Source organism: Canis aureus, chromosome 1 (assembly GCF_053574225.1).
Source record: "Canis aureus isolate CA01 chromosome 1, VMU_Caureus_v.1.0, whole genome shotgun sequence".
In the NCBI taxonomy this organism is placed as follows: Eukaryota; Metazoa; Chordata; class Mammalia; order Carnivora; family Canidae; genus Canis; species Canis aureus.
In genome coordinates this window covers 118,491,006-118,502,379 of record NC_135611.1, presented here as the reverse complement: position 1 = coordinate 118,502,379, position 11,374 = coordinate 118,491,006, and the positions used below count along the sequence as shown (strand labels likewise).

At 61.0% G+C, this 11,374-nt stretch overlaps 1 protein-coding gene across 1 annotated transcript in view; it reads left to right on the top strand.

Annotated features, from left to right (window-relative positions):
• The first annotated feature begins 6,065 nt into the window (after positions 1-6,065).
• The window catches only part of WTIP (WT1 interacting protein), a 26,225-nt gene continuing 20,916 nt past the window's right edge, over positions 6,066-11,374 (top strand). Inside the window, exon 1 of the mRNA XM_077855410.1 lies at positions 6,066-6,765. Coding sequence (XP_077711536.1) covers positions 6,081-6,765 — 685 coding nt within the window. The 5' untranslated portion in view covers positions 6,066-6,080. The remainder of the gene's footprint in view (positions 6,766-11,374) is intronic.

Below are 11,374 nucleotides of genomic sequence, written 5' to 3'. Positions count from 1 at the left end.
TTCCAGCAGGTTCTGTCCATTTTGTACCTGTTTCTATAAAATCAGGGTTTATCAGCAAGGCTGGTCCAATGCAAGGGACCCAGTAGACTGAGCAGATCCAAGCTGCCTCCACACCCCTGGAGCATGGAGACACTTTAGATGTGGCCTGGTATTGGTGGTTCTCCTGTGCAAGTTGTCTTCTCAGTTGGGGAGCTAGATGCAGAACTCGTCAGGGGCCTTTCCCCAGCAGCTCTGTCCTGAAATACAGTCTGAAAACCATCTTCCAGCCTTAATGGGAACGGTCTGGTGATTCAGGTTTACCATCTAGTCTATTGTCCCAAAGATCAGTCCGCATACTGCATACTTGGCATGCATGAGAGGACTTGGTGTTTTAACATACAGCCTGACCCTTTAAATAACCAAGCAGACATTAGTGGATGCCAAAACCTTTCATAAAAAGTTGTTGAGGAACAGAATCTTTACGGTGCTCAAGTGTTGCTGTACAGAGAACTCGCAGAAGGGGAAAAAAAAAATCAGCTTTTGACCATGTGCTGGTCTTGTCACCACTGTAATCGCCTACTCAGACCTGGCATCAGGAACGGGACAACGGGACGTGTGCTTCCCAATGAGATGATAGACTCAGTCAGCAGCATGGAGACAAAAACCATGTTAACCTGAACCTAATGCAGCTTCTAGACCTAACTTCCAGCTGGCAGGAAATGGGGGGGGGGGGGGTAAGAGGAGCAAGCTAAACATTAGGAAGAAACGGACAAGTACAGAATACGGGATGTTCTCGAACTCAAGTTCAACATACGTGACTTTAGCAATTCTTGTGACAATTGGAAATGGGATATGGTGGTCATGGAAGTATTTTTTTAGGTATGGTAACATCCTTGTACTTTTGTAGGCCAGTGTCTATTCTTCGAATATTAGGGATGAAGCTTCATAACAACTTTTAAATGGCTCAGCAAAATACACAATACAGGAAGAAAAAGATGAAGTTACCCATTTATTGAATCTAGGTGGAGCCTACATATGTTCATTGTACTATCCAACTTTTCTCTGAAAGCCTTCGTAATAAAAGTGGAGAGAGAGATATATATAGTCTGTATTTTCATTCTGTGCCTATGTGACTTTCAAGTTTTGTAATGAATATATCCTATGATTTAAATCAGAAAGGCAATAAAGATTATTAAAAATATAAGTTGGCATGAAAAAGTGTTGCAGTGATTCCTGGGTCCAAGATTGATGAAGTCCGCTTTGTTCATTCTTGTTGCTAGGCTGTGATTTAGGAAGAATTCTCTTTCATTTGATCCTCCAGAGAACTCAGATGAGAGCCAAGTTGCTCCCAGTAGATTAATGGTTCACTTAGGAGTTCCAGAAAACATTTGGTTCATAATAGATGTTCCTGTTCCTGGAAATTGCCCATGGGTGGCACACATGTCTAAGTGGACTTGCTCTGTGGCCAAAGAACATTGGCAGATGTAAGCTTCCTACTAGCCTTTTGTAACGTACAGAAGAAAATAGAAACTTAAAAGGAAGTAAAGGATAACCCAAATCAGGGGAGAAAATGTGACAGATGTTTCTAGTCACTGTGACTTGGGAAAGGAGTAAAGGCCTGGAATCTCCATTTGACCATTTGCAGGAGGATATATTTAGAGAAGTATTTTTATAGACCCTTTCATGCTGGGAATACATTATTTGCATTCTGCACACAGAACTTTTTTCCCCTGCATCTAATTTAAAATAAATTCCAGCCAAAAGTTTGAGAAATTTTTGAACTGTTCTCAATAAAAAAGATCATCTGAGTTGAACTACAGAACTGTGATGATGCTGTGCAGTTTGACTATCCTGAAGATATGTTTTCCTGATAAAATAACATTTTTGGGGGGTTTTGCTGAATATCTGACTCAGCTTTACAAACTCTAAATCTGGGGCATGTGGGTGGCTCAGTGAGCGTCTGCCTGTGGCTCAGGTCGTGACCCTGGGGGTCCGGCATCGAGTCCCACATCAGCCTCCCTGCACAGAGCCTGCCTCTCCCTCTGCCTGTGTGTCTGCCTTGTTTGTGTCTCATGAATAAATCTCTTAAAAAAATTAAAACTTTCTAAAAAAAAATTTAAAAAATAAAAATAAAAAAATAAAAAAAATAAAAAATAAAAAAAATTAAAAACTTTCAATCTTGCAGCAAGTGATGACTTACGCAGGAAAGGGCTCTGAGGAAAATTTTACTAGAAGTACAAGTGCTCCAAGTAGGTCCCTTGGGCTTTTACTTTGAAACACACCAACAGTTCACGTTCTCTGTCCCAGAAAAGTGTACTCCTTGTGCACGCTGTCATTCACTTGTCCTATAAACGTGTACTGCATCCCTACTCTGCACTATGCTACACTTAGAAGACCTTGCCAACCTCGCCGGCCTGGGTAGAAATCTTTGAAAGCAGTAAGACACTAAGGGCTGGTGTTCACAGAAACTTCTTACCTACGCAGCAAGAGGTGGTGGTGGGATGGGGTTCCCGTGTGTTGTCCGGCTTCCCAGTTGCTCCTGTCAACTTCTAGCAGCACTAAAAATCATGAACACCCAACTTCCTGCTCAAAAATGTGCTAATGGACGCCTGGGTGGCTCAGCAGTTGAGCATCTTCCTTTGGCTCAGGGCGTGATCCCGGGGTTCGGGGATGGGGTCCTGCATCGGGTTCCCTGCAGGGAGCCTGCTTCTCCCTCTGCCTGTGTCTCTGCCTCTCTCTTTGTGTCTCTCATGAATAAGTAAAATGTTTACCAAAAAATATAACAAATCTGTACGAAGCAGCATCCCCAAATGTCCTGGCCCATGGAACTGCAGATGGCTGGGAGTTGGCCCCGGACAAAGTTTGTGTACAAATTCCCTTTCCTGGAAACAGGGCAAGATAGTAAAGTAAAGGTCATTCCAAGGTGGCCACTTTCTCCCCGATGAAGGAAGCAAGCTGTAATCATCGGATCCTAACCCTGATTGTTAGATTGGGGAGCCAAGCCTGTCCATGGTTTCAGCTGTCAATGCTTTGACCCTCCTGTGTCCCTGAAGGGGATACCAGGACCAGGGGAAATTGGTGGATGCAAGTCTGGTTGAAAGAGCCGGGCCTCCAAGGAGAAGATGGAAAAATCCCTTTAGGCACAGCTCCCAGTAAGATGTCCTGCCAGGAGAGGAGCATCACAAAGAACACACCTTGGGTCTGCGTGGGAAGACTGGCTCTTAGGAGCTGAGCCCGAGAGGTACGGGTGGCCTTCCCCACTGCTCTCCCCAGGAAGCACTATTTTATGAGGGTAAAGATCGTTGCAGGCTGGAGAGAGAGAGGAGTGGATCCCAGAAACTCCTCCACGGGGAGTTTGGCCATGTGCCGCCATCCCTCTTCCCTAGGAACCCAAGTTCAACAGCCACACCTGATTGGCATCTGAGTGTGTCCTAAGACTGGGGAAACTCCTGACTTGTGTGCATAATGGGGGTCCAGACAATACAGACACTACAGGGGGTCTGAGGGAGACAGGAGGGGGGATCTTGAAGTCCCCGTTAGTGTAGACCTTCTGTGTAGGATCGGCCTCTGGGGAATTGGAAGGAAAAGACTACGGTTTAGGACTTGGTGTGAAACTAGACTGAACATGCCCTGAGTGTGTCCCCATCCCCAGAGCATGGGATGAGAGACAGAACCCCACAACTGTGTCGTGAACCGGCTCCTACTAGCTTCGGAGAGGTGATTATACTCCTTTCTTCCCCACTCCACGCAGTAACCCGCTTGAAATTGCCCACGGTGGTACTGCTGAATGCTACAAACCGGGGCTCCCGGTTGGTACGATTCTCCCCAAGAGCACTGGTTGTTGAACAGCTCTCAGCGCACCCCGGGCCCAGGAAGGAAGAGGCCGCAGAGAGAGGGGAACGCGGGGAACATCCCTACGTCGGTGGAGGGCGGAGAGGGCCTTAGCGGAGGTGGGAGCGAGAAAGCAGACATTTCAGATGGTTTGTGGGCATTCGTTATCAATTAATTAATTAATTACCATTAGAGCAGGCAATGTGTGTCGCTGACTCCAACACGCTGCTGAAGTCTGGTTGAAGGCTCTGGTTGGGCAGGTGGGGATGAAAGGGTTAAGAACTACCTGTGAGGGCGGAGAGGTCCTTCGCAGCAGGCCAGACGTCCTGGGACTGGATGGACTACGTCAAGAGGAGGAGAAACACTTGTGCTTGCGTCACCGTCTGCAGTTTGGACGCCTTCCCCAGAACAGTCTCGAGCATCGCTGCGCATAAGAGCGCTTTGGTTTGTTGATGACACTAAGACCGCGGAATCGCTCCTGCTGACGGGAGGCACCCACTACCCTCGCGCGGTGACACGCACGCCCGCCGGGCCACAGTCTTGCCAATGCTCCCATTTTTAAATAGTAGGTAATGTGCTGGGTGACAGGCGATGTTGCATTGGCCATTTTAATTTGCTGGTCTTCGAGCGGGGATCATTTCTCATGGGATGGCTCCTCTGGGTGTTTGCTCCCCCAAAACGCTTGCGTCCACCTGCACCTGCCCCCACCCCCAGCTCGGCTGCCTCGCACCGTCGAGGCCCGAGGTCCCCCCTGGTCAGGCTGCGCCACCACCGTCCCCACCCAGGCTCCCTGCCTCCCCGACCTTCCTGAAACTCTCTGAGCCTTTGGGGGGGCGGTTCCTGCCAAAGAGAGAAACCCTTCCCCACTCGAGTGGTTTTCCTGGGGCCACAGCAGGTCGCGCGCGGCGGGTGACGTTCGCTCTTCCCTACGAGCTGTTTGAAATACACCACAAGGGCTTTGTAGCTTGTGCCTCGTTCGCCTCCCTCCCCCCGGCGAGGTCCCCGGGGCTCCACCGTGTCCCAGGGCCTGCCTCCTTGGCGCCCCCCAAAGGCTCTGAGGGCAGCTGGGGGGAGAAGGGGGTGCGCCCCCCCGCCCCGCCTGTGGCCCCCGCCTCTGGGCTCCCCGCCCCCGCGGAGCTTGAGGCTGCTTCCGGCCTGCCTGGGGGTGGGGGTGGGGGTGTGAGGGTGGGTGAGGGGGTGTGGTGGGGTGAGGGGGTGAGGGGGGGTGCGGGTAAGTGGGGGTGAAGGGGGTGGGGGTAAGGGGATGAAGGGGGTGGGGGTGTGGGTGGGGGTGAGGGGTTGGGGGTGAGGGTGTGTGTGGGGGGTGAGGGGGGATGGGGTGGGGATGGGGTGAGGGCGCGGAGCTTGAGGCTGCTTCCGGCCTGCCTGGGGGTGGGGGTGGGGGTGTGAGGGTGGGTGAGGGCATGGATGTGGGGGTGAGGGGGGCTGACGGTGTGTGTAGGAGGTGGGGGTGTGGGGGTGAACGGGGTGGGGGTAAGGGGATGAAGGGAGTGTGGGTGAGGGGTTGGGGGTGAGGGTGGGTGGGGTGGGGGTGGGGTGGGGGGTGAGCGTGTGAGGGGGTGGGGTGGGGGTGAGGGTGTGGGGGTTGAGGGTGGGTGGGGGTAGGTGGGGGTGAGGGGGGTTGGGGGTAGGTGGGGGTGAAGGGGGTGGGGGTACGGGTGGAGGTGAGGGTGGGGTGGCGGTGGGGACCCTGCGCACAGCGGCCCCCACGGGCCCGGCCTCCAGCCCCCCTCCCACCCCCACCCCCACCCCCCGCCCGGGGCCGCTGCGCCGCCAGGGGTCCGTCGAGGGCCCGGGGTCCTCCGGGGTCCGGGGGCGGCCGGCGCCGGCGAGGCGGAGGGGCCGTCGGTGGCCGCAGCGCGCAGCCCGGAGCCCGGAGCCCGGAGCCCGGAGCCCGCCCGCCCGCCGCCGCCGCCGCCACTCCCCCCGCATTCCACAGGCCGCAGCGCCGTGTCCTTCCTCGCATTCCTCCCCCACAAAGGAGTCCCTCCGCCCCGCGGCCGCCGGGGAGGGCGCGGCCCGGGCTCGCAGCGCGCCTCCCGCCGCCGCCGCCGCCGCCGCCGCCGCGCGCGCCTCCCCGCGGAGCCCGCGGCCCCCGGAGCGACCCCGGCCCGCGCGCGCCCCGCCCCGCCCCGCGCCCAGGGCTCCCGGGGCGGGCTCCGGGCTCGGGGCGGACGATGCGGCGGCGCGGCCGGAGCGGCGGCGGGAAGCGGAGGCGGAGGTGACGCGCCGGGGCCGCGGGCCGGGCCATGCAGCGCTCCCGGGCGGCCGCGGACCAGGCGGCCCTGCTCCTGGCCGGGCTGGCCCTGCGGGAGCCCGAGCCCGGCGGCGCCTCCCCGGGCCGGGGGCGGTGGGGGCCGGGGCCGGGGCCGGGGCCGGGGCCGGGGCCGGGGCCGGGGGACGAGGCGGCGCCCAAGCCGGGCCGCAGGGGGAAGGGCGGCGGCGGCCCCGAGCGAGGCCCGCGGCGCACGGCGGCCGCCGAGCTCCCGGCGCAGCCCGCGAGCAGCCCGAGGGCCAGCCTGGCGGCCTCCGACGGCGGCAGCGCGCGCTCCAGCGGCATCAGCCTGGGCTTCGACCAGCGCCACGGCAGCCCGCGCTGCGGCCGCCCGGACCCGCGCCCCGGCCCCGGCCCCGGCCCCGGCCCCGGCCCCGGCCCCGGCCCCGGGCCGCCGTCGGGGGGCAGCGCGCGCTCCAGCGTGTCCAGCCTCGGCTCCCGCGGCTCGGCCGGCGCCTACGCCGACCTGCTCCCGCCCGGCGCCGGGCCCGCGCCCGCCCGCTCCCCGGAGCCCGCGCCGCCCGCCGCCTTCCCGCTGCCCGCGCTGCAGCTGCCCGCGGCCCGGGACGGCGGCCCGAGCGCGGCCGAGCGGAGGCTGGAGGCGCTGACCCGCGAGCTGGAGCGGGCGCTGGAGGCGCGCACGGCGCGGGACTACTTCGGTGAGCGGCGGGCGGCGCGCCGTCGGGGCGGGGGGAGGCCGGGGAGGGGGACCCGCGGACCGGGGGGGCAGGCCCGGGGGGACCCGCGGAGGCCGGGGAGGAAGGCCCGGGGGCGGGGGGGGGGGGCCGCGGCGGCGCCCGCCGTTCCCGGGGTAGGTCGTGGCCGGGAACGGATCGTGCCTCCGTAGCCCTCAGCGCGGGCCTCTGCTCGGCCTGCACCCCGCCAGCCCCAGCCGGGTTGGGGACCCTGGCCCGCCTCCCCCAGGCCGACCCTGGCCCGCATCCCCCAGGCTGACCCTGGCCCGCATCCCCCAGGCTGACCCTGGCCCGCATCCCCAGGCTGACCCTGGCCCGCATCCCCCAGGCTGACCCTGGCCCGCATCCCCAGGCCGACCCTGGCCCGCATCCCCCAGGCCGACCCTGGCCCGCATCCCCAGGCCGACCCTGGCCCGCATCCCCCAGGCTGACCCTGGCCGGCATCCCCAGGCTGACCCTGGCCCGCATCCCCCAGGCCGACCCTGGCCCGCATCCCCAGGCCGACCCTGGCCCGCATCCCCCAGGCCGACCCTGGCCCGCATCCCCCAGGCCGACCCTGGCCCGCATCCCCAGGCCGACCCTGGCCCGCATCCCCCAGGCTGACCCTGGCCCGCATCCCCCAGGCCGACCCTGGCCGGCATCCCCAGGCCGACCCTGGCCCGCATCCCCCAGGCCGACCCTGGCCCGCATCCCCCAGGCCGACCCTGGCCCGCATCCCCCAGGCTGACCCTGGCCCGCGAGGAGACCTCGTAGGACCCTCCCTGCGTCGCTGAGAGGGAAGCAGGAAGACGAGGCACCTGGCCGGGGGTGGGGGGTGGGGGGGTTCTCACGCCCAGGGGACTCCGCGCCCCATCCGTGTGCTTCGTGCGTTCGCTCCTGCGGGCAGCTCAGGACCGCCCCGAGCTGGATCTCGACACAGGAGGGTGTGTAGGGGCCAGGCCAGGCCTGGGGGGCAGTCCAGGCGGAGGAAGAGTGTGAGCCGGGGAGGCGGGGAGCCCTGCGCTGCACCCCTGGCTCCCAGGGTGGCCGCCTGGGAGGGCCCAGGTGTTCAAGGGAGTGACTGGGCCACGGGTGGGTCGCCTTTGGGAGGGGGCGCCAGGAAGGGTTTCAGGCCCTTCGGAGGGTGGGGCGTTAGGGTGAGAATCTACAGTTTGGTAGGTCTTGTGGCTGCTGTCAGGTGGCCTTGGGGGCACAGAGATGGGCGAGGGAGCGGTCGCCTCTCATGCAGGGCAGGTGCACCCGGGGGAGGGGGGGGGTCTTCTGGAGAGAATGACTCCGGTGCTCTGGTCTCCTGTCCCCCCCTGCAGGGCCCCGGGCGGGGTGGGTGCCGCAGGGCCTCTGCAGCTGCTGATGGCATCTTTGTGTGAAGCGAGGTGGCCGGACCCAAGCAGGTGGTGGGACGGTGGAGGGCGGGTGGCCCGAGACCTCAGAGGCCGGTGGTCATCCTCTCTAAAGGGCCCCGAGGGGTGGGAGGCGAGTGATGCTAGATCTTTTTTTGATTTTGTTTTTTTCCCCAAGGGAAGCCAGATCTAGGGAACATTTTCCTAATTTCGAAAAACTCGGGCAACTATCGGCTTGAATTGCTGATGACTTAGTGCTGATACTTGGCCTTCTGGAGCTCTAAAAGGTGGCTCTTTCACACACTCCACCTTGAAGAACGCAAAGTTCTGCAAAAGGAAGCGTGCAGGTAGCATGAGCTCAAGCCGTGTGCGGGAGTCCACCCCCGCAGGGTGTTTCTTCCTCTCCTGCCGTCCCCCCTTCTCCGGGGCCCTGACGCTCACTGACCTCCTGGGCCTTCTCTCCATTCATTTACATCTTTAGAACTTTCCCGTCTCTCCTCACAGAGTTCCGCGGCCCTTAGCCAGCCAACAGCCTCAAGCTTCCAGAACCTCTTTTTTTTTTTTTTTCTTTTTCCAGAATCTTTTTAACTTGGGCCACCTCCCTCCCTCCCTCCTCTGGAGCCACCACGGCCTCCCAGGGCCACACTCTGTTTTTGCTTCGCTGAGACGGCCACCTGGTCTCCCTGGTGCCTCAGTTTCCTCAAATGACCTCTGCTCTGCAGAACCCCGACCCCCAGTCAGTGCCCCAGCACCCTTTTTTGCTGCTACACCGGCTGGCGGGGTGCTGGTCTTGAACCTCTGTGATCTGGGCACCACCCGTCGCGTGGCCCTAAGCCTTGGTTGGATCCCACTTTTATTCCCTCAGTCATCTTCGTGCCCTTCTGGCTCCTGCACTTGCCTTGTGCTTTGCTGCAAAACTTGAGGTCGGCACATGCAGGCGGCCTGGTACCCTCAGGGTGTCAAGTCCGCGTCCAGATCTGAGGACCAGGGTCATTCCGCCTCCAACCCCACCTCCTCCATCTTCGGCTCTCCTCTTTCCATTGATCTTTTTCTTTGGTTGTAAGTATATCAAGGGTCTTTCATTAAAAGAAAAAGGGGAAAAAAAGAAAAAGGGGAGAAAGAAGCAAACCCACCCCTGCGTGGCCACCACGTCTCGCTGGCGTGCTCACCTCCTCCCATCGCCACACCTGGTTGGCACTGCCTTGCTCACCTGCCCCCCTTCAGGCTCAGCTCTCTGTCCCCCCTCACGGGACCGAGCCAGCTCTTGCATAGGACCCTGGTGACACCCTGGCCCCGCCGGCGTTTGCCAGGCCTGGTCTCACCATCCCATCGGTAGAGTCCACCCTCTTCAAAATGCTGCGCTCCCTGAGTTTTGTGGAGACTGTGCACTTGGTTCTCCTCCTTCGGTGTCTTTTTTTTTTTTCTTATTCATGAGACACACAGAGAGAAAGAGGGAGAGACAGAGGCAGAGGGAGAAGCAGGCTCCCTGCGGGGAGCCCGATGTGGGACTCGATCCCGGGAACCCCGGATCATGCCCCAGGCTGAAGGCAGGTGCTCAACCGCTGAGCCACCCCAGCGTCCCTTCGGTGTCTTTTTATGAAAGTGATGCAAGCGCATATTTAGAAAAAACCCAAACCGGAGCAAACACTAGTCATACAAAGTCACAGCCTCCTGCGCTGCTTCCACGGCCTGGGGACTCTCGCTCTTCAGCGTGGCCTCTGGTAACCCCAGAGCCCGGGGACAAGAGCTAGGGGCAGGGCCTGGGTCATTTTCACTTTAGAAGGAGAAGCGGTGGGCTGTTGGGGGCCAGGCTGCAGGACACCCTGGACGTGGCCTTTGGGAGGAGAATTGGGGACTTGCGTCAGGCCCGGGGAGGGGGGCCCGAGAGGAGGGAATGGAGCCAAAACGGGAGAACAGAGGAGCTGCGATTGAGAGTCGGAGGGACCCGCGCACCCTGGACACCCCGAGCGGGCCCGGGGGCGAGAGCAGGTGGGGCGCGGGGGTGGGGGGCGTGGAGCCGCGTGTGGAGCCCCGCGGGCCTGCTGTGTCCCCTCCTGCGTTTTCCAAACCTCCAAGTCAGCAGTTGAGGTCCCGGGGTGACCTTTCAGGGACGGATCTCGGTTTCCAGCTTCTCTTGAAAATTCTGACCCGTTAGCGGTTCTGGGCCTGCGTTCCCCCAGCAGCCGGGCGTGGCGGGGACCCCGCGGCTCTGTTCTCCGGCCCCCTGGGCCCCCTGGGTCCCCCCTGGGCCGTCAGCCTCCCTTACGTTCCGGCCCGGGGAGGCCAGGCCCGGGAGCCCCCAGTAGAGCTGGGGCCGGGGTGCGCCAGGCCCCCGACGCCGCAGAGGAGTAGCCGGCGGCCCCCAGCAGCATCGGGCCGGGAGGTCCGCGGTCGGGACGCGGCCACCCCGGGCGGCGGGACGGGGACAGGCGCAACCGTGGCTGATGTCACCACCCCAGAGCTCTGGGGGAGACCGGAGGGAGAGCGTGAGGGCAGCGCGTCCTGGAGCAGCCGGGAGATTAGGGTCTAGAAGGCCCGGGGAGCCCGTCTCCCGGCCCTGGGAGGGATGGGACACCCCGGGGCGCTGAAGGGAACTTCGGACTTCAGGCTGGGCGCCCCGTTCTGGGTCCCAGGAGTCCCCCCGGGACCAGTGCCTGGCTTCGTCCTGCCATTGCTGGTCACCCTTTTCCTTACCACGCACCCCTGACTGCTGGGCACCCCGGCCTGTGCTGCTAGAGGCGCGTCCCTCATCCCACCCAGTAATCCCAGGTGGCACCTTCCTCCCCAATTTCGTCCAGACCTTAGCTCAAATGTCACCCTGGCACTGGGGCCTTCTCCGTCATCCTATTGAAAGCTCACACGCTCAGATATATACTTCATCAGCCTTACGTCCCCCCACAGCGCTTGTCTCCACTGGAGATACCGCTTACCTGTGGTCACCCGTCCCCCGTGACCCCCCTCCCCGGCATAGAGGCTCCTCGAGCCCGGGGACTTCCCTGGTGCGTGGCCGGATCTCCAGCCCCTAAACCGTGGGACATGTGACAGGCCAGCAGTGTCGCTGTGCTGATGTGGGACTCAATCCTGGGTCTCCAGGATCACACCCTGGGCTGAAGGCAGATGCTCACCCACGGAGCCACCCAGGTGTCCCTTCTTTCTGGCTCATAGACAGCAGGAAGGATTTTCTATCAATCCAAGACTCTGGTCACTGGTGAAGGGGCTCAGAATGACTCTCA